We start from the raw sequence: 23,861 nt of genomic DNA, 5'->3' as shown, positions 1-23,861 counted from the left end.
CCACCAGCAACCCCAAGTCCTTCTCCTCAGGGATGATCTCAATCCACTCATTTCCCAGCCTGTATCTATGCTTGGGATTGCCCCAACCCAGTTGCAGGACCTTGCAGTTGGCCTTGGCGAACTTCATGATGTTCACAGGTTCCCACCTCTCAAGTCTGTCCACACCACTCTGGATGACAGCCATTCTTTCCAGCAGGTAAGTTTACTCATGTACTCCCAACTTGCAGCTGTTTTAAAAGAAGCTTGGGGACCTTTATCTGTCAAACTATAGTCTTTGTTCTGTTTTGTAGATATGTGAACATAGTTATATGCTTTTGTGTATACAATTGTATACACATTTGGCTAGTTAAAGCATTCTCTAAACCATTTAGATTTTATTTCCCCCACAATGCAAAGATAACAGGATCAGGTCCTAACACGAACAATTAAATGTTAAAAAATGTCAGTTTAATTGGAAATGGCTCATGCTTTGTCCACTAAGCCACATACATGGACAGCCTGCCTTTTATCTCACATTTTCCGCCCCCCTCCTCCTTCCCTCTTCCTTTTTTCCTTCCTCTGCTTTCTTCCCTATAGGCTGTTGCCATATTCACTGATGGGATTTCAGTAACAGGGTTTGAAGGTTTCTAAGGGTTTAGGAGGAAAAATCTTACAACATGACACCCATACAAAGAATCTTAAATTATCAAATAACATTTAACAGCAGATGATATACTCCTACTTCCTTTTAAAAGTAATGTAATATCTTACAGAATGCTATAAGTATGTAGCCTTATAATCACTATTTTTTTTGTAAATTGTTTCAAATGCCTTGTATTGAAGTTGTATATACAACTTCTGTTCTTCCACATTCAAAAGCAGGGGTAAATTTGCAGGGGAAAAATAAAATTTATGTGAAACTACAATAAGAAAAGAATTCTATATACATCAATATGATACCCAATGAGAAAAAACATTTCTGTTACTTAAATTCAGCGATTTCTGCACAGCTTCCTCTGTTCTGTTATAAACTATCACATGGGTAATAATACAATCAAGGTGAAACCCAAGGATATATGATATTGGGCATTAATATTAGAAGTGTTGAACTTGTCCAAAAGTGTTACACATAGATAATTCCCATTGGAAAACATTTCTTAACAAAAGAAAGTGCATTATTTAACTTCCACAGTCATGCAAATGTACACTTCCACGATGATTACACAGAACAATAGTCTAATTTTTATTACTTATCTATTAATGAAATAGAAATTGATGTTTTCTTTGAGGGTAGAATGAACATCCTAGATGGATATTCTCCAAGAATGCCCAGTCCTCAGCTCGGTTGTCTTGGAAAACATTAAACAATGAGATGCAGTACACAAGAACCACCAAAAGGGAGCACTTTTGAGCCACTGAAACCATACAGTAGGCTGAAAACCACAATCTCCTAGCTGCAGACAATGATACTATCTCAGGTATTTTATGTGCTAAAATGATCATTAAAAATTAAGCACCACATATAAGCTGCCATTTAGAATATTAATTTACCTTTACTAATCATCTTTTTAACTTGAGGCTAAAAGAGTTCACTTACCATTCGGATACTCAGGCTTAGCCCATGAGATGTTAAAGGAGTCAGATGAATATGACTGGGCTTCTGGAGCAGGAACACCTTCTGGCATACTCTCATCTGTTACAGCTGTGCTAGCTTCGCTTATTGAGCATCCACCTCCAGTGCAAGCCTTAAAATATTAATCACAACAAATAAACATATTTCAATGTAATACCAATAATTTTTGAACCTAGCAGTGAATTATTCGTAGTTTTATAGTTTTTACATATCTGAACTTAGTAAGCCTGTGCTTTTCATAAAAGTCTTACCTTAGATTTAGTAAACTCTTATCTTAACAAGAGATGCTACTCATGACACTTTGTTTTTAAGTGTAATATTGATATAATCTTATACTAATATTTGATTCCCAGCATTCTGCGTTTGACTGAGAGTCATAATCACAATTAGATTTCAAAAGCTTTTACAGAAACAGTTAAAGAATACTGCATTACAGTATCTATCATTTATAGTGTAAAATTGTTCAGGAATTGAAGAAAGAGTTCTCACAACTTTCAGACAGAATATACTAACAACCCCGCAATGCACCTATAAAAGTGTCTCACCAAATAGTCATTGAGAAAAAACAATGAGACTCAGAGAATTCTGCACTTCATGACAGCAGACTGAGTGGTGTGCAGATGCAATTAAAAGAGTGGAAAAAAAAACACTGTATTATAAATCAATATGTAACAGTTATTATTGCATGTTTATGGATAACAGTCAAATCATTTGTATTTCAGCTACCAGGGAAGAAAAGATTGATTACACCACTTTTACATTTTGCTTGATTATGAAGCAACGCAATGTGCGAGAATTTGCAGATCGCCTCATATACCAGGCTTTTAAAATTTTACATGCAGAAACATAAGGCCACACAGCTAGCCCCTTACATGTGCTGGTTTGCTGATTACTTGCACTAAGATCAAAGGCAAGAGGAGATGCTATAGAAGTTAAAAAATATATTCAAGAGCATATAAACTCTGTATTTGATTTAAATGTTGAATTTTTTTTTAAATCTACTTTTTTTTTTCAATTTTATTTTTAGCAATAAACTACATCAAACCCAAATTCAATACCGATTCAGATGTACTTTTTAATTAAAACTTCTGGCATAATCTATTTTATTTTTTTTGGCTGTATGTTGACATAGACAAATAGCACTTTTGGATCATCACCACACAAAGGAAAACCATCCTTACAATCCAGATCTCCAGGAATAAAATGCTTCTTCCAGTCTTGTATATATTATTTGAAAGGATTATTTTCAGTTTCTTATTTCCCAGTGTGTTTCAAATTGGTGAACAGTCAACATATTTCCTGCTCCACTTCTAAGTTGTATACTAGCTCCATAGGTAAAAAATAGAACTATTTGTAAATGAAAGTCTATTTTACACACCAAGATGGTTTTGATTTCAGTGGAAATTACACTCTCAACACAACTAAAGAATGACTTGTATTCTGTTTGGGCTATCAAATAACAAGGGAAGAATGCAAACTTAGCTTTGGGAACATAGAAAAATGGCATTTACTTTAAATGTCTTAGTGTCAGCTTAGGCAAATCTAAACATTCTGATCAGGAAAATATTTAAGGACATCATCCTTCCAGCAAAGCCTGATAGCTCTTCAAATTATTTAGCTTCTATTGACTTCATGAAGATCCAAGAAAAAGACCTCTGGAAGACCTCTTCCTCCCGTGTTCCTTGCTCCCTTGTTAAACGAGTTCCACTCAGCTCTCCTTAGCAGTGGAGGGCTTTTCAGTTCAGAAGTTCATTAACAGCAGCCTTCCCATTCATTTATTTCTTGAATTTCATGAAGATCAATTTTCATATCTGGGAAATTTTCTGGTATATGAAGTTTCTGATTCTTCTAATGAAAATCAATAAGACAAAACTCATCTGCATTTTAAATCGTGGTATTTTAGATTACTGCATCGAAATGCAAAGGACTTTGATGGGACTCCAATGATCCCATCGAGAGATGCTCAAAGCCATGAAATCCTATACCCACACTATGCACCATTGCGCCATTCTGATCTTCATTGGAAAACAAATTTGGGACAAAATTTGAAAAAATCACAACACATTCTGAGAGCCAAGGGACAAATGCTCACAACATAAAGAGGCCAAACACAATGAACCTCCAGCCAGCACCTTAGCTAGCTTAATCACACAACGCAGCAGCAAGGAGACATTCAACAGAGACATCATGAAAGCACTCAAGCCATATATAAGGGCGTGCCACCCCAGCTAATTTTAAATGCAGCCTTTTAGCTTTCCATTTGCTTTCAGATTGGCCTGGCTCACATCCAACCAGCTTAGAGCAGGAACAGAGCAAAAGGAAATCCCTTTTGCACTAATCTAGGGAGACATGACCTTAGACTACTCAGCTGACTTTCGGAAAGAAGCAGTAAACTTGTTTATAAAAGCTGTTGCAATCGTTTATATGTAACAATTCTTTTGCTACGTATTAAATGACAGTCATCAATTGTGAAAAAATAGAACAGCATACAAAGATAAACATTTTGCTAAATGCATCTAAACCTGTCATACAAAAGTCAAAGTCATTGGCCTGTGAGGTGCCAAAAATGCTGCTGATGAGCTGAGCGTTCAAAGCTGCAAATTTCAATAAACCAGCCTTCAGTTTCCCACATAAACCACAAACTAATTTTGTACGAATACAAAACAAAATTAACATTATCTGTGAAACAAGTAAAAAGAAAAAGGCTCTAGCTTAATTCATCCAAACAAGCAAGTTTCCAATGTTGAAATCTACTATTACATAGTTCTCAAACTAGCCTGATAATTTCTAAATACAACGGGACTGAATGTTCTAAGACTGCCCATTCTACCACTTCAAATATACTGGGCATTTTATGCACTTTTAGACCTGCTATGTTCAAATCTCTTAAATCTTCTAACCTGCCTATCAGAGACCATCTTATCCAGTTAACCATCACCAAAAGAAATGATCTTTCTCTTAGTTTCTTGTTACCACTGATGCACTGCAAATATATGTATTTTGAAAATAGAAACATAAATTAGAAATAAAACTGAAAATGAAGAATTCCTAAAAATGTATTCAGTAACTCTGAGAGAATCTGTACATGTCAATAAAATAAAAACAAAATCTGTACACTGCTTCATTGTTTTTACTATATCCCAAAGCAGAAACATCAAAGGAAACAGCCCTGGCTCTCTCCAGTTCCGAGCTGTTAATTCTCCCTTCATCCTCTCTCCTTGCACCTGTGTTCAAGAGCTGGGTGGGAGCAGAGCAAAGCTATGGCACAGCGGGACATCTCAAATACTTTTGATAGTCTTGCTTGCTTCTGAAGGTTTAAACTGCTTGTTGAAGTACTGCCACAGTTTAGATGTGGTATTATTTTATATTCTACACTATTAACTGTGCTGAGATGTCTAGGCACAAATACATTAATTTCAACACAAATCTAAGGTTTAATTAGACTGAATATCCTTGCTTTTTCAAGTTCAAGTCAGATCCTTATCACCACCTGAAGGCAGTTTATTTTTTTGTGGTGTAATATTTAGAACATTCAAGAGCATGTTAAGAAAAAAATGAATGCATACACAGTCTACATAAATGTAAATTTATTCATAATCAAGAGCTGAATATTTTTTCTATGGCATTTATCCAAACAAATGTCCTTATATAGGTATTGTTGGAAAATGAGCAATGTGCTTAAAACAAGAGACAATCCCCTGTCGCTGTATACATGTTTTCAGGTTTTCAGTGAACTGAATCTTCTCTATACCATCACAAAAACAAAATCATTGATAAAGAAATGCAATGGAAACTCTACAGTCTTTTAAAATATTTTGAACAAACAGCTACTCCACATTAAATTCTTTTCCTTTATACTATTTCCTTAGTACTTCTTAGTAACAAATTATTATGGTAAAAAATAGAAGAAGTGAATGCATTTGAAAATGCATTCACTGTTTTTTAGTATGTTAGGGGTAGGGGTTATTCTGAAGTCTGTCATTATTTCTGGGAAATCCTTTATTATTTAACATCCAATTTATCCTCGAAGAAAACCTGTAATTAAATTGCACACACATTTTTGAGTGCCTGTTTTGAAATAAAGGGCACTATCACTGTTCAGGGTGGTTTACTTTCAGAAGAAAGAAGTTAAAAATGTAGACATGTGAATCATTAAGTAAGATGTTAACAAAATCAGAATCATTTTCATCATTTTACACCTCTATTGCACATCAATAAAACTTACAGCTAGTTTTATGAGGTATTCAGTGCCTGGAAAAAGGTGCCGAATAGTAAAATCCAGGAAAAGTTCTGTGCTGTTGTAGATTACGTTCCATTTTGTAAAATTCTGCTCATTGTTGGCAATATAAATAACATAGCGATCTAAGATTCCGTTTACTTCTAATGGTTCTTTCCATCTGCAAATAAAAGTAAAATAACGATTAAGACTAGGAAAGAATCAGACCATACTCAAAAAAAATGTAAGACTCTGTTCAGTGGACTTTGAGTTTTACCTCAAGAATTTGAAAACATAGTTGTGCAACCACAAAAATAAATCTAAGGCAAAGCTCTAATGCAGTATTTGTGCTCAATAGATAAATGATTACAATAACACACAAAGCAGGGGCTACAAAATGGGCATCTCACCAGAACCTGCACTGAAGCTTGCAGAGGCTATGCCCATATGTAGGTTATACTGATTGCGTAAAGACAAAATGGAAATTAAGTTGGCAAGTGATAATCAGAAGGTGCACAGAACCACTAAACTAATCACTTCTATGCATTTAATCATAATAAATTTAATTTTATGTCACAAACCCTTCCCCTGATTGAACTCACTGGAATTCTTGAATAAACTGATGCACTATTGTGTTGTCAGGAAAGAAGAAATCCTTACTTACTGCACATATATTGTTCTAGAATCCAAAATCGTCAGAACCGGGGCATCTACGTGAGATGGTGGCAGCTGTGCTGTAAGCAAGGTGACCTGGGAACTGTTTGTACAGCCAGCGATCGTGCAGGCGGTGAGCAAAAACTGGTGTGGTGTAAAAACAGCTAAATCTAGGGCAAAAAACAAAATGCAGATTGCATATTTATAATACTTTGCATATTAATTTTACCTTGTTTTTCTGTAACTTTTGGAACCTAGTGAATTCAGAAAACCCAGAGGAAGGGGAACCTGTCTTTCTTAACTGTTTCAGATTTGTCCCAGAGCAGTGACAAGAAGGTCTAGGGAGCTCAAGTTGTACTGTATAATTGTGCCATCTCAACCAATTCCAGGAGAGACTTCTTGGTGCTATGTACTATATTAGTTTGCCAGACTACTGCCTTGAAGATGATTAAGTCATGGAAAACTAGTATCAATTCATTAACGCAGCCAGATTTTATTTTTTCTACAAAATGTGCCGTATACTACACAAATATCAAGCATCAATACATGCAATTCACTCCGTGCAGATTTCACTTTAAGCATGAACATAAAAGAAGCTCAATATTCCCACCACTGTTCTCTTTGCCTATCAAACATTTGTAAAACATATCTCAGTAAAAGACAACCTGTCTAATATTATATCAAGACAACTGTTAAGTGGTTATTTATTTTGAAGCTATCTTGATTTTCAATTACTGCAGAAAATGGTGAATAAAATGCAGCATCTTTGCTGAATAAATATTCTAAAATGTCTTGAGCTTCATATATTTTTAGGATTCGTGTACTAATAAAAGACTATTTATCATAAAAATTATAGTAGTAGAGTAATTCAGATTGAATTTTCCAATCTTTTTCATTTTTTTTACTGCAATATAAATTGCACATTTTAATGAGCAAATCCTTTAAGAAGAAATTTACGATTGAGATTTTGGCAACGGTATAAGGTATACAATTAAAATGAGTATGTTATAAAAGCGAATTTTAATATGCCAGAAAAGTTCTGTTTTTTCAAGACATAAACGCCAGTGTTTGCAGAGCCAAACATTATCCAACTACCATTTTATGCAAAAATGTTTGTGACTACAAATTCAAAAATTGTAACTGGATGACCATCACTAAAGAAGAAATGCCACAGACCCAGCTTCTTTCTCACTGGTTTTCCCTTTATCTAATGTCTGTCCCTGCAAAAGGAATTCTTTGATTTATTCCGCTTTTGTGAAGACAAAATTAATTCCTGCCTTTTTACTGAAAACTGAGTGATCACTCAGTTGTATCATTCCTATGAAGCACATGGCAAAACATGAGTTAAAAAAAATAATGCTGTGACTAACAAAAATCATCAAAAGAATGCCTGTAATAGTGACATATTTAATCAACATAATGGGTTTGATTCTACCAGGGTTAAGCAGTGCTTATGTGGCTGAGAGGGGGAAGGCACACTCAGAGCAGGTGCTCAAGTTGGCTCAGCTACCAGGGAAAGTGAACTCCACACATCACCTTCCCACATCCCTTCTTTCTCCCCACTGCCATCAAGGAAGCCACAAAAGATAGAAATGTAGATAGAAATCTCTGAGATAAATCTGATACTTCACATTCTGCGTGGGCAAACAAGTGACCAGTAGGAATTTACTTTCCCAAACATGCAGCCAAAAGCAATCTGTGGCACCAATTTAAACTGTATCCTTGTAAACATAAAAAAATAAAGCCAACACTGTCTTATGGTGCTACTCTTAGTCTGAATACAGCACACTGGAAGGCAGAAGAGTAGTAGATTTCTCCTTTTTCATTTGTTTATAGTAGATGAATCTTTTCCTTCCACAGACATTTGGGATTTCTCAACTTTAAGGAAAATCTCTCATCAGGAAACCGCTTTTTTGAAAAGTAGCTTTTCCTGAAATCTTGATTTGAGGCACACTTTAGTTCATGAGACTGTCTACATAAATAAGAGTTTCTGGAAGAACCTAGTTAAATTTGAACAGGGAGGAATTTGTCAAGGATTAAGAGAACGGAAGATGGCATATTTTATTTCCCTCCCTGAAAAAAAAAAAATCAGCAAGAAACTTTTAGTTATTCTGCTTGTCTCAGTGCCTGGAATGGAAAAGACAAAAAAGAGAAGACAGAGAATGAGAAAAATGTTGAAGAATAGGAATAACAAGGAGTGGAAACTGGACACAGGAGCAGTGAAGTCTTTTGAGATCAACTGAAAAGGATACAGAGAGCGGAGGAGAGAAGAGGGGAGGTTGAAAAAAAGAGAAAAAGTTAAAATATGGAAATGTCACATGTCAGGAGGTCTTCATTCATCTTGACTTAATAACGCCAATGTATTTTGACTAATAAATAGTGAATAGATAGTTTCAGTGCAAACTGATATATTTTGATTTGGAAAGGGTAAAAAGAATTAAGTTAGAAGGAGCAGAAGAAAATACAGAAATGAGAGTCTGAGAAACGTTACTCAAAGCATGAACTGATAAATATCAGTCAATAAAAATCACTCCATAGACTTCATCAAAGTCAAATATCCCACAGTGTAGTGCAGGCAGTATCTCTCCAAACACAGAACTAGAAACTGATAAACTAAACAAAAATTATGTTAAATTGTAATTGATGCAATTATTTGACACAATCTGATCTGGCAGACATTTTCCTGTTTAAAGTTCAAGGTGTTTCATAATGGATAAATGAATTCAAATAACTACATACATGAACATGAATCTGAGTGCAGAGTGAGGAGGTTCTTAAAACTACAAAGCCTCTGTTTGTCAAGGTCCTCTAGCAACAATGCCTTGTTTTCCATTTGCTTGATTGCATGATTTGCATAAGATCAAATGTAGGCAATTGTGGACATGAAAAACAGATCACACTCAGACATTAGAAACAGATCCACAAGCATTACCTAGAATTGTGTTACAAGAAAATGCATTGCAGTGAATGGAAACCTCAGTGATTAATGTCAAACAAACTATAATTTACAATATAGTACGTGAATTATATATTATTTTACAATTGATTTCATGCTGTTGCTGGAAGAATTTCATTGATCTCAATCTACAAAATGAACCCAATAAGCAGAGAATTATTTTCTTTTTAACTCACAGCAAAAAGATTTATTTATTTTTTAACTTTACATTAGAAAACTAAAGACCTATTATTTCGCTTGATCATGTTTTATTTGTTCCTCAATTTCAATCCCCTCTTTTATTTTCAAGTAACATTGTACGAAGCGTACAATTATTGCAATTTTCCAGTAACTATTTTCTCGAACCACTGATTTCTTACCAAAACAAAGCTAAATTTAAAAATTACATAGGTTTACTATGAAAAGCCTAAATTCAGAATTTTATCTTGTATTCATTTCTGGACTTTAAAAGGCAAAGAACACCAGAGGGCAAACATAAAAGACAACAAAAACAAAACAAGAAAACAAACAGAAATATGCATATGTTTTAAGATTGCAACATACTTTACAATATTCCCCCCCCATCCCCGCCATATTGCAGGGAGTTGGAGGGGGAAAACGATGCAAGGAGAGGAGGTACCAACCTGCCTTTTCACCTCTTTGACCTCAGAGGCAACGCAAACAAACTAAATGCTTTTCTATTTCCGATGTCAGGAGGACAATTGCTAACTATAGTTGCTATCATTAAAATTGACATTTGCATACCACTATATTTATTATGTATGTAGTATGCATGAAACTCCCTACAGTAAATAAGGCACCTATCTACCTATTGTGGTTGGTATATATTCAGTTTCTAATAACCACCAACATAAGCTCTGATGGTACACTCAATGCATAAAACAGAAAGAATATAGAACGGCCCTGTTTGAATGGTCAATAAGAACACTCACTTTGCTTTGATCAAACTTAATGGGTATCGTTGAAAAATAATATGCAACAGCACAAGACTTCTTTTAGCAGAGAGTTTGAGAGATTTTGCTGAGATGAAGAAGAAAAACATAGTAGATTAAAAAATACAGAAAATAGAGATTTAAGAACTTTACTCAAAATATGAACTTCACAGTCAAAGTGTTAGATTCATCACAATTCAAAAGTAATAGTATTATTGTCTACAATATTTTAAGTTATCTGTACTCTGTAGTATTCTGTACTCAGAGTCACATACCCTTTTCTCTTTCTCCTATTCCTCTATTTTCACACACACACCCCTCATACCCCCCACCCCCCACCTTCCAATTTCAGGCAGCTAACGTAAGGACCAGAAATGATAACGTACTGCCCTGGTGAGTGCTCAGTTGAAAAGTGACTTGTGTAAGGAACCCCACATAGTTTCTCTCAGGAAAATAATTGAGAGAATAGCTTTCCCATTGCTATATTCATAGGAAAATAATACGACAGCACCATAGCACGGGATTGTTAGCAGCACAGAAAAGCAAACCTGCTGAGAGAGTGTGAAGGTGAAAAACTTCCAAGGAATTCCAATCACCATGTTGTTTATGTAGATAGATTGTATGACTTGTTCAGCTAATCGCTCACATCCTTACTCTGTTCTCTGCTCTTCTTTCTCATAGTTTGCTAAACTAACTCACAGTAACTTAATACTTAATTAGATGGTAAACTCCTTGGGACCATAAATCCACATCACCAAGTTACAGTGATGTTTCCATTTGAGTTTTATGCACTACAATAAAAAAGTCAGACTCAGAGGAGATGCCAAGATGGTATTATCAGGTTTGCTCTACTGGATATCATTAGTGGTTCTTGCCCTTCCACCATTTTCTGAAAGCAAGCAACACTTTTATATAACTTTCAGTACAGTATATTCTATTTCCTGTTTCTATAAAGTAAAAATCACTTAATTACATCAGCTCTTTAAGAATCATCATTCATGTACAATCTACCTGGGAAGGTTAAATACTACCATTGCATCTTTTTCCCAGATCTCCTGTAAAGCTCATGCTGTACTCAACAGTCCTACAAAAACAGGTCATCACAAATGACGCTACTTGCACATTAAGGCAACTCAATCAACCTCAAGGTAACAATGTGCATATGTATCTGGCTATAGAGCCTAGGAATGAATAGACTTCTACATATGGAACTGAGCCATTAATTGAAGAAAAGAAAGTATCTGCCAAAGCAGTAGCAACTTCTGCTGGACAATAACCATTAATGAAGACTGTTCAGAATTAGAATTGCACAAATTTTGTGAAGTCACTAAAAATAAGGACAAGAAATAAAGGAAGAGAAAACAAACACAGTCACAAATAATTTTTTCAGGAAGACCCGTAAGTTGTTCTTCTGCTCTCTAACCAGCAAAGATTTTGACATAATGGTATATGAACTGAACAGCATTGTTTCTAGCTGGCCAATAAATGCTGATGTACTTTAGAATGTATTTGCTTAGCAATAAATATTGCTTGTTTTCTAAATTACTCATAGAGGATTAATTCTCATTCCAGTTGAGGTTTATATGCAATTCAGTTCAGAGCATTGTGCAAAACCAGATATCATGCAGGAGCACCACAAACATGACAGTCACGTGCTGGAGTGTGTAATAGTCAAGAAGAAAATATCTTCAGCACACATGCAAAACAAGGATATTTAATCACTTCAGTTTGCAACGATTTCAAAGAAGTAACGTAGCTACTACATGCACAAGGAAAAGCCACAGTTCCAGTTTTGGAAAACTAACACTTTTCCAAAGTCCTCAATTGTTTTGAAATAGAACTATGTTTTAATAACAAAGATTTAAGAGCCCATTTTTTTTCTATGTTTACTAACAGTCTGTCTTAGTTATACTTTTATCACTCCTAACTGTTGTTAGTAAGCTTTGAGAAAAAGCTTTCTACCATTTATCAACGCAAACTCTTGTAATTATTTCAGCCTAAACTCATTCCTGAAATACTAGCTTTCATCTTGCTCAATTCAGAAGGTGACATTAGCTTCCATTCCTGATCATTTTGTTTATCTTCTCCTTTGTTTCTTACTTAAACTATTAGTCTTAACCTTACCTTTGCAAGGTATACAGCTCTTTTTTGTTAAACACACATTATTTTTTCCATTGCAAAAGCTGAATTCAAGTGTTCCAGTCTTTCATTTTAAAGCCAGGTTCCCACAATAGCTACTAGATGTACACAGGTTGCTCTGGAAGTAATGCCACCTATTTCTTTCCATGGAAACTACAAAGAACACAGTAAGACTATTGGATAGAGTAAACTCTCAGCTACAAAACACTGCTTCTCAACATAGTCACCACCAGTCCAGTAGCTATGCATTTTTGCCAGTGATAAACAAAGCCCTAGAGCCTGCATGCCACACTCCTAAAAATCTGTATGGCCATTGGGAACATGAATTGTCTTTCGCATCACTGTCACGACTGCTGAAACACATCACCCACTGTCTCACTGTGCTCACATCCACTGTTTGGTCTCCATAACATCCAGTAAGCATCAAGGAATGTCAATGGGTGCCATTTTTCCATGTGAAAGAATTCAGTAACACACCTTTGCTTCATATGAGCTTCCATGTCAGACATCATTCTGTCAGACTGCCCCTCTGCTGCCATTTGTCACATGGCAACAACATGTAGCAAGGGCACACTGCTGGCTCATGGCCAATCTGTTGTCCACCGGAACACTCAGTCCCAGCAAATGAGAAAAAGGGAAAAAAAGATGTTTTTAATATTTTACCACTATATTAACTTCAGTTTAATGTTCTCAACTGGAAAATAAATTTGTGCTAGACGAGTATGTTCCAAATCTGAATATCAGTTAAGTGCTGCTATAAAACTGGAACAAATTTGGATTCTTATCAGTATGACCAAGAAACCATTGGCTCTAACAGAAGTACAGCCTGTAGTCCCAAGTAATTTCACTCTTGCTGCAGTAAGAAAACCAAAATTCAGATTCACCTTAGACTTGGTTCTGAGTTGATTCTATCAGGTCAAGAAAAGTGGCTAACTGCCACTTTCACAGCCCACTGAAAAACACATCTGATTGTGCAGCTGTGGTAATAGAATCTTGTGAGATGTTAAGTTTTATAAGAATATATGTTAAGAAATACAGCAACTGTTACTACCCATTTTCTATAAATCAGTAGCGTAGTCTTGTCTGGAATAGCATATATTACACAATGCAGAAATAAAGGCTGCCTGGAAAATGGCAGTGAGAAAGTACAAGCATACAAACACTCTCTTAGGAAGGTAGACTGAAAAAAAACAACCCGAGAAAAGGAAATTTAAATACCATGCAGGTTTATAAGTAAAAAGCTACATAGAAAAGTAATTCAGATCCTGAGTTCCCATGAATTCCATTTCAACAATACAGGAAAAAAAAGACATCCAATAAATTTAGGAAGTGTAATTTTCAGAAAAACTCACTGCACCAAAAATCACAGAACAACTACTGCTGACAGGAAGATTCAGCTTTATCTTTATAAATCAAATTCTGGAGGAAATACAGCAAATATCAACATTATGCTTTTAAAACCATTTTTAAGCATCACTGTAATTTCCAAATGGGGGGAATAGAGTCACTGCATGAATTCTATACTTCTTTCTCTGTATCTGAAACTACCTAGAACTCTGCAACACTTTGTTGTTTTCTTGCCCAAGCTGATTAAAAGAAGGAAGGGAAAAAGGAAATGAATTTCCAAAACAATTTTTTTTTTACTAAAAAAATCTACTAGTAGATTTTTACTTATTGAAATTGAAAATGCATACTGAACTACAAAATGCAATTTTAACCTGAAAATTCTTATTTTAAATCAACAACACATTAACCTCCTCCAAAAAGTCCATCAAGAAACTTGAGACAGCACACTCAAACCAGATACTAAAATCTAATCAAGAAAAATATGACAATACCAGGTTGAAATGGTATCAAGTAGAGATTAAGATAATAGGCTCATAGATTATAACTTTTGTTTAGCAAAATATGCATTTTAAACCTCTATTACAGGTAACCTGTTCCATCATTTTTTTACAGTACCAATGCAAGGAAGGTTAGAAAACAACTCTCACCATCCAGACAAGGCATAATTGGATTTAAGAGTTTCAGCAGAAGAAATACTAACACCTTCCCAGGACCTGAACAGCTCTGTATATCTAAATTATGGTCAGAAAATCAAAGTCCTTACGCTTTTTTTGTTTGTTTTGCTTTTTTCTATATTACTGTAGTGCTGGAAAAGGGATAATGAGAGGACTCAGCATCTGAGTACCACTCTGAGACAAGACAATTTACAGCAAGTTAGATCTGCCGCAAGACCACAAAAGCTTGCAGCTGGCTGCAGAATTATCAGCACTGTAAAATATACTGTACTCCTACCTACTCTCCTCTGTTCTTACCTGAAAAAATCAGACCCAGCTTTTGAGCATTGACATGGGCAACACGTAGTTGGATAAAATTACTCAGATTTCTTCAGATTTCTTTTTATCTCCCTTTTTTTTTTTTTTAAGTTCACTTGTTTTATATACTTTTTCAACACACACATCCAAAATCCCTAGAAAGCCCAAGTTTTTCTTTTTTTTCAACTTGACATGTTGCACTACCTAGTCACGTTGGGTAGTATCAGCAATGTCATCAGATAACATAAATGCCAAAATCTGATGTGATCCATTAAACTGGGATTACCATAATAAATCATGTTTGTAGGTACACAGATCATAGGTGGAGCAGTCAGCTGCTCTGTATTACAGCATATCTATAGGATGTGCAGATTAGGATATAACATTCAGAGGCTTGTTCTCGTTTGTGAAGTGCTTTGCAACCATAACTCAAGAGTAAGGAGCCACCACACAGTTATAATGGCATAAACCATCATCAGGGAAAAATACAAATCGATCAGTGCCAGTGATATAAAAGAAAGAGCATGCATTTGTCCCCACTCTCATAAATCCAGTGGTTGTTGCAGGCTTTTTCTCTATCCCACATGTAGTTTATTAATAACAGTGACTATCATAAATAATAATAACGCAGAGTAGTTTATTTCAAGATGAACGCACTTATTATCTATTGGCCCTCTCCCTTATTTCTTACATATTGTCTGTATTCCTCCTGTAAGTGGTAGGGGAAGAGCTGGTTTAATTTACCATTTGAAGTTTATGCTCTTTAATTGGCCAAGAAAGTTGTCTATGTAGGCTCCCTGAAATATCTGCATATCTTAACTGGCATGTTAAGCTTGTACAAAGGAGGTATAGAATTTACATTCTACTGTATGTTATAAATAAGTAATAAGAACAGATTAGAATTATGCATTTACGCCTACTAGTGAGAGAGATGCATAATTCACAAGTGGCAAATCCTTCAGAGACTTTTGTATTTCACTGCAACCCTCTCCCCCTCCAAACTTGTGCATGTAGTACATGGTATAATTTTCAATCCTACTGCTTCACAAAGGTGTTTGTTGTTGTTTTTTTTTCTGTTCCAAACCTGTTTAGATTTTACAAGCACTACCACTTCTTTTTCTTGCAAAAAAAAAAAAAAGCAACAGATACTATATCTTAGCATTCTTTGTTAGAAATATATCTGCTTTATGTTGCTGTGTCAGTGTCATCTTTACCAGTTCTCCCATACAGTCAAGGACATGATTATAAGTCAGGTGTTAAATGGCAGTGGTTTCAGAAGTTGCCAGGGTAAACTGAAGTCCCCATTTTACAGAGAGAACACAGAACTTTCAGCTAGAACATTATTATACTTCACAGTTACCGTGACGTACTACTCCTCTAGTTGGATCTCCTGAAAGAACATTTCAAGATAACGTCTGTACCCAATCACGTCCTCAGCTTCTCAGCTGAAGCATGCACACTAACGTCAATTGTGACCATAATTTATAGATGCCACATGAAGGCCACAGATTTTACAAGAACCTGCTGCTTTCACCACAGCAATTCTACCTCTAAAGAGTACTCTGTTATCTGGCAATAAGGTAAAGGAACAAGGAATGATTTTAGTCTAGTTGTGTTCAAGTATTTTGGTTCTCTGGCTGCAACATTATTGTATAAAACAAAGTACCTCCAAAAGAGATGTCACTAGTGACAGACTCTGATGAAAAAAGTCTTCTTGCATTGTCTCTAAACTATCTGCAACTAAATACGCATAGTTTCCCAGGTGTGTTTTTTTTTTCCTCTGTCCTCTTGCAAACATTTCTGAATATGTTCTAGCTTCAACTGCCATCTTCTTATTCTGCCTTCTCCATCTCTGCCATGCAACCTCTTTTCATAGTTAGGCTAAGATGTGTACTTCACTTTTTCTGGTAACATTCATTCTGATCATTTTTTTAAAATTTTATCTTTTTATTTCTTCATTGTTCCTCACTCTGAGTTTCCCTTGACAAACATTCTATGTACTTTGTCTGTTAACTTAGGAGAAAAACTTCAATTATCCATGTATTTTAATTTCCATCGCAATTTAACAGTTGGCAATTACTTAGCAACAACAGTATTAAATCCCAAAAGCCATCATCTCAACAACTCAAAACATAGTATTTGAAAAGAAAATAAGAAAAGCAACAGGCACCAAAATTATCTAGACATGTAGGAGATCATTCATTTCCTTGCACTGATGAAAAAGCTAGAAATTCAGCTCAAGAGAACGTTCTTGTAAATTGGATTAAATTATTATTCCTTCATCAGGAAACTAACAGGCAACAATATTAAAATTAATCATAAATAAACTCCAAAGTAGAAGTCAGTACAAAATTTCACTTTCAGAAGGAAGCTAGTGACATTCTGTAGCAACATGGGTTACTTTCAACTGATAATTTCCTTAATTTATTACATTTCTCCTAGAACAGACTACAGAAGATTTCACCATTTATGTTGTATCCTTTGTGTGAACTCACCCAGCCTAGCCAATCATCCTGGACAGACAAGCAACTCCATAAAAAGGACCTAAAATCTTCCAGTAAGTCACATTCTTTAGTCACCTCTGAATACTATTTCCATTAAATAACTCTACTAACAGAGGGGATGCAAATCTAGTCATCCACTGGTTTAACAAGGAGGCATTCAACTGTTGGCAGAATTTCCACACATGCAGACAAACTTCTAAATGAGGGATTTTTATTTTATCATTTTGACTAAACAATTTCTTATCCTGTATCTTTTTGTACCGCAGAAATATATGGCATATAATTCAAAATACCATACGGAAATCTTGATATCAAGATCTTGCATGTCTTTTCTGAGCACAATACATATATTTAAACATGCTGTGTCTTAGCTGCCTCTACTATCTATTCAACACTGATTCCGAACCTCTTGATTTATACTGACTAGAAAACGTTTAAAATAAAAATATTTAAACACTCCTCCAACATATTTCTGTTAAATTACATAAATTTATGCATCCCCTATGACGGAAACCAGAAATGCTCACAGAAAGAACAAAAATTAACTGATTAAATTAAGTCACAAATTAAAATTCGAAGCTGCTAACAATATATTTTCAGATACCAAATACAGGCAGTACATTATCATCAGTATAAGAATAACTTATTCTCTTACATGTATAGACCTTGAGCGGTTTCTCCTTAACAACACGACTGAACAAAACCATTTTTAAATTAGAAATGTTTGTTTTCATGTAGCCATAACTACCCCCCGGAATGCAACAAACAAGCAAGGAAAACAACATATTGCAAACGTGACTTAAATGTGTATCTGTAAGATCGGAACTTGGTGTATTCAACAGCAGCCATCACTGAAACAGTGACAGTGTTTCTCATCCACACTATTCTTAAGACCATGAGCCAAGCATTACTTAAAGCACACTAATCTCATGCTTTTCTTACATAGATTTCTGCATACATAAATATTTTGGGCCACACATTTGCTACTTTCCTGGTAACACATAACCTTAATTTGTTACTCTATTTATACAATTTAAAACAACAGGAAAAGAAAGAAAATAAGAGAAAATTCCCAGCAGCTTTTGAAGTGAAACTAAAATCTTTGTAAAATGCTTCAATCATTCATTCAAATAGATTGTCATAAAAATACAGTATTTCATGGAAGACTAGTGGAAAGCATGATGGAGTTCAGTACTGACTAAAAGGTTACTAAGCTTTATGTAAACAATTTAGGTGATCAGTGTAGAAACATCAGTTAGATTTCTGGCAGTGACTGAACAGGAGAGGAAATATTCTAGATTGCCTTTCATGGGATGATTTATGTCTTAAATATGCTTCTATCTAACTTCGGAGGATAGGAAAACAGATTTTGAAGAAAAAAACAAAAGGAATCATCCTGAAAACATTCAAACCATCAAATTTTTTTTTTTTTTAATGTCAGACTTGGATATAAGTCCTTTATGGCTTTGTAACACTTAGACTTGCATTGTTCACATACAAAACAAGACTTGTGAAATATGAAAAATATCCAGGATGGTCTGAACCTATGGTAACAGAAGACGACATTAATTGGTGAAGCAATTTAAAATTGTCAGGTGTAAGGAAGTCATTCTTGGACTAATTGAAATAATACGTCTGAAATGTGCAAACATCAAAGATTCCCCTTTCATAAAACTGACTAGCTATAGCTTTCTGGTTTTTCAATAGCTAACTTGTTAAAATTATTAAGTAAAAAGTGAATACCCTCATGCTTGCACAGTTTGTAAAACCAAAGAAAAGAGGAACCCCTTGCTGGGGACACTCCAGAAACATTATTGTAGTGTTACCTGCCTAGACTTTGACATCATTTATTAATGTCCTACCAGTGCAAGTGAAAGGCTAGGACATAGTGGATATAGAGAGAAGAATCTGTGTCTAGTGCTAGCTAAAGAGCAAAGCATGTTCTGTCCAGACAGAATAATTATCACAGCTGATAAACCAGAGTTCGCAATAGCTGCATGGAAGAAAGTATTTATCTTAAACTAAATACATAAGTCTGTGGCAGTTTAGGACCAAATGGTGAGGAAAAATACACATAGGTTTTCCAGGGCATAAGGAAAATCACAGAGAAAAGCTTCATTATGCAGTTTGTAATACCAAAAATGGCCCAATTTTTCCATGCCTATCAAGTTATAGGTGTTATATCCACACAAATGGATATCAAGAGAGAAGAGCACATTTGGCCTTAGTCCATCTCTGCTAGAGGTATCATATCTTTATTTACATGAGGTTAGCACTAGCTAAAACTAACCATAAACCATTTAACAAGAGTGCGAAAAAGATTCTGGCAAAAAAAATTAGGAAAGTAGAAATATTTTTCTTCATCTATAGGCATATGATTTGTAAATTGGACATAAAACCTTGCAGTTTCTGATGCTTTTCTAAGGTACTTAACAAAATTGCAATTGAATGAAATCTTGACTTAAACTTAATCTGCCCATGTTTCTGTTTTATCAGCAAATTTGAAAACAGAATAGAACTCTCCATTGTCCTTTAATTAGCTTCAGACAAACCATGATTACCACACATGCATCAGAAAATAAGATCCCACAAAAAGTGACTCAGGCTATGAGCACAACCTGGCCAAGAATGTATAATCAAGTTCTTAGAATTCTAAGATCTCTCAGTGTTTAATTGGAAACCACAGTTATTGGGTGACACATGCTCAGAAAAAGAAATCATGCCACATGACAAAGCCCCACATTTCCCACTGATTAAGTGGAATGAAGAGAAATAGATTACACCTTTCAGATATCCCAGGGAAAGATGAGTGATATACATAATACTGGGCCAGTCTGCCCAAGAAAGGGTCACACAGGCAGTATTAGAATAAAAGTGGTGAAATGTAAATTTGCTGCTGCTGCAGGCCGTGAAATCTTGGAGAGGACCTGCAAATCAACATGGCAATGGAGAACACATCCAAGATGACAATGTATGGATAGTAAATTCTTGCACTTGCTGAAAAAAAACAAAATAACACCTGTATTTAATTTTTGCAAATAGAACTCAACAAACACTTGATTTAAATCTGCCCTTCTCCATTCACAGAGTCTTCTGAAGACATCTTTAATTCTGTTGATCATGCACCCACAAAGGGGAAGAAAAGGAACTAGAAACCAATGTATGTCGAGTTCTAACAATTAACTTTGAAGTAAAATCACAGGACAAAATAATCTGAAAAAGAATCTGAGGTACCAGTCCTTCTCATTTTATAATTTGTGTTGTATTTTAATTTTTAGAAAGTGGCACTTGAGCAACCTGCGAACTCAGTAATTCCAGCAGGGCTAGCGTGAGTTCTCTCCTAGCTTGCTGTTACCCAAATCTGATCAAAGGACAAGGACTCCAGAAGCTTGTCCAGCTGTGGTTTTATAATGACACCATTAGGTTTTGCTTTATAATCAAGGTCCCTAAAAGTCTGTGTAGCTTCAGGCTTAATATCTGCGACAAGGTTAACTGAAATCTGCAGCAAGGATAACTACTTTAGCAGATTGTATCAGCAGGAAATATTTAAACACTATTTAAAAGGATTTTAAATAAGCAGATTTTATTTAACACTGCACTAATGCACTGCAATAGAAAATGATACAACAGAGCTGCTACAAATAAACATAATGCTTTTACCCTTACCCCAACACCCCTCTTCTAAATTCCCCAGATCTGTATTATTAAGTCCAATGAGTGCACCAGATCTGTCTGTCTGAAGCTGAAATACAGGGATGTCAGACTCAGACAGACCATTTGCCCTTTGGTTTTGTGCCTGCTGAATCTGCATTCTGGGTCTGCAGAATTAATTATGATAGTACTGGTCTGGTCACTTGCAATGTCAGTGTTGCCAGTTCAGGTGCATCAAAGGTACCTTCTTACACACCTAAAACTTCTAGAGGAAGCAGCTTCTTCTATAAGACTGGTGTGCTCTGCTCTGTAACACTAGGTGCACCAATATGTTTACTGAAACGCATACTTAGGCCAGAATAAATCTTGCAGCAGGAGGCTTTTTTTTATTTGTCATTCTTTAAAATATCTTAGTTCCTGTCTGCCTTATCATTTGGGTATCATGTAAAGTGATGGGCCTGGAACTGTAACAAGAGCATGCAAATAAGAGGCACTCTGTCATATTTCATTGGGTTACATACAAGACATTTCAGATAACGTTCCAATTATGAAGAGATGAATACTGTTTTCATTGCCCACAATAGTGTTAAGTCTCTGCTTCACAGAAAATTGAGAAATTGTTAAATTCCAAGTTAGAAATATACATAAATCTGGCACCAATGTTGTATTGGATAGCAAACTGCTCTTTCCAAAACAGAGACTTCCTTCACTTGGTATTTATATATAGTTCAATGCAACCTAGAAGATAGGAAATAAGCTCATGCTAGAGAACTACAGAATTTTTCTGTTGTTTGTCCTTTAAGGCAAAAGCTGTCTCTTTCATCTTTGAACAGGACTTAAAACAAATGAATAAAAATCCTTAGGGTTGGAAATTGGTGTTTTTAAGTATTTCTGTACCTCGAACTATTTGAAAAGTAACCGTGAGAATGGCATCTTAACCTAAGTATTATCTTCACAGGAATACAGCTCCTTGCAACAATGCTCTACATACAATTCCATGCATTTTCTCTTATTCAAATTGCGTTACTTTACAATTTGTAAAATATCAATGATGGATTTTGCTTTTATTATCATGGCCTTTCATTTAAAATAACCAGTAGACATATGGAAAAAAGGGACCAAAGAATGATAATTTTTCACAAACATATAGTAAGCATGCATGACTATATTGTATTTATTACAATTACTAAAGATTTATAGCAACATGAAAAAAAAAAAGTATTAATTTGGGATTCTCCCATTTTTTAAGTTCAGATTTGCTAAGTCCTCTTTTAACAGATGTCAAACATCTGCCTCTTCCTTTCTATACTGGTTTTGTAGGATCAGCATTTCCACATTCAGGACAAATAACAATCTGAATAAGCTAAAGCTTAATTTGTCTTAGAGTGATTTGTGAAGCCTCAGCTTTCCCACTATTTCCAAGGTCTCTTTAATATTTTGCCCAGAAATCCACTACAAATCAGTCTGTCATAGTAATCAGAAATTCCTTCTAAATTCTTGGCGATGCGGTTTAGGGAATCTCTGCACTGCTTTAACTAAGCTGAAGATCTGCCTTCGTAACATAGTGTTACTGAAAACATTCCTTTCAGGTTGGCAGAGAAAAATAAGTTTCATATGGCTGAGCATTAATAAGAATATCTTCCCTTTAAAGATTCATGATGGGAACCATTAGAATCTGCTAGGGAAATTATAAGAACACAATTTGTTAACATTGTCAAATATCTAGCACTGCAGAAAATGCAGACAAGTACACATCCTCAATTCCAAGCTCCATGCAAAGACAAATTTATCCTTTTTTTTTTTTAATAAAGGTATCTACGAAATTGTTTTTCTTTGTTAACCAGTTAAATAATGCACACTTTTTCCTCCTCTGAGAAATGTGCAATATTTAAGAGTAGAGGAATATAGACATTAATATTTTTTTCTAAAGTTTTCCAGCAATACAGTTTCCACCAAAACTTAACTGATCGCTGAGTCACATTTGGCCATTACTGTTTCTGCTTATTACTAAAGATTCCTGCATTTAGATGTTATTGGCACCACTCATACAATCCACCAACATCTCTAACTTTTCAGTATAAAACCCTCCCTGTTTTCCCTTTCATCTAAGCAGATAGGAAATTTTTGAGATCAACTTAAAAAAAAAAAAAAAAAAAGGAAAGAATACAGAATACTTTACCCGAATTTTAAAAAGAATTACATTAATGTCACAGAGTTACCTCTCGATCTGTGTCTGTGACAGGGGGTCAGCAGGCCCACAAGCCCAGAAAAGAAGGGAAGAAAAAAAATGGGTGTCAGTGGTTTACAGGCTGATCCAGACCAGTCCCATGACTAATGATGCAAGGGACCCATGGACCCATGCCCCAGGAAAAAGGGGGAAGGGTAGGGAAATAGTAGACGAGTCTAAAACAGTGGCAATGATCTGAGGAGGAATGTTTGTTTACTAAATATGATATCGGAATGCAAAATAACACAATACAACACAACAGAATTGGAATTGAGGCCAACAAATCAAACAAAATGAGAGAGCGTCCAAAACCAAGGCCTTACTCTATAAACTACAGGGGGACAATGTGCTTTTCCACAGCGAACAAAAAGATAGACTCCAGGCCAGCGAGGCAGCTCCACCTCCCCCCCTTGGCGCAAAGACCCCTGGGGAATGCAGCTCCTTCCTTTCCCCTCGGAGAACCAGGGACCCAGAAACAGCAGTCCATGGAACCAGAACATTCTCTCTTTAACTGCCAGTGCTTTACATGATGTTATGATGTGGAATACCGACAACAAAAAAAATCACAAAACCACAACAATTAGGAAAACTCCACCGTTCAAAGAAAACTCAGTTTTGTCTGTAAGTGCTTGAATAGATCAGAGAAGCATAT

The 23,861-nt window shown here is 35.4% G+C and overlaps 1 protein-coding gene across 1 annotated transcript in view; it reads right to left on the bottom strand.

Moving 5' to 3' along the window:
- The window catches only part of USH2A (usherin), a 373,387-nt gene that overhangs the window by 179,732 nt on the left and 169,794 nt on the right, over window positions 1–23,861 (bottom strand). The window contains exons 32-34 of the mRNA XM_021393255.1: window positions 6,493–6,652; window positions 5,838–6,009; window positions 1,577–1,724 (exon numbers count right to left, since the gene is read on the bottom strand). Of these exons, the coding sequence (XP_021248930.1) occupies window positions 1,577–1,724; window positions 5,838–6,009; window positions 6,493–6,652 (480 nt within the window). The remainder of the gene's footprint in view (window positions 1–1,576; window positions 1,725–5,837; window positions 6,010–6,492; window positions 6,653–23,861) is intronic.

This window comes from Numida meleagris, chromosome 3, assembly GCF_002078875.1.
Source record: "Numida meleagris isolate 19003 breed g44 Domestic line chromosome 3, NumMel1.0, whole genome shotgun sequence".
Lineage (NCBI taxonomy): Eukaryota > Metazoa > Chordata > Aves > Galliformes > Numididae > Numida > Numida meleagris.
Note: the sequence above shows the minus strand (reverse complement) of the source record. Positions and strands in the feature narration are given on the sequence as shown.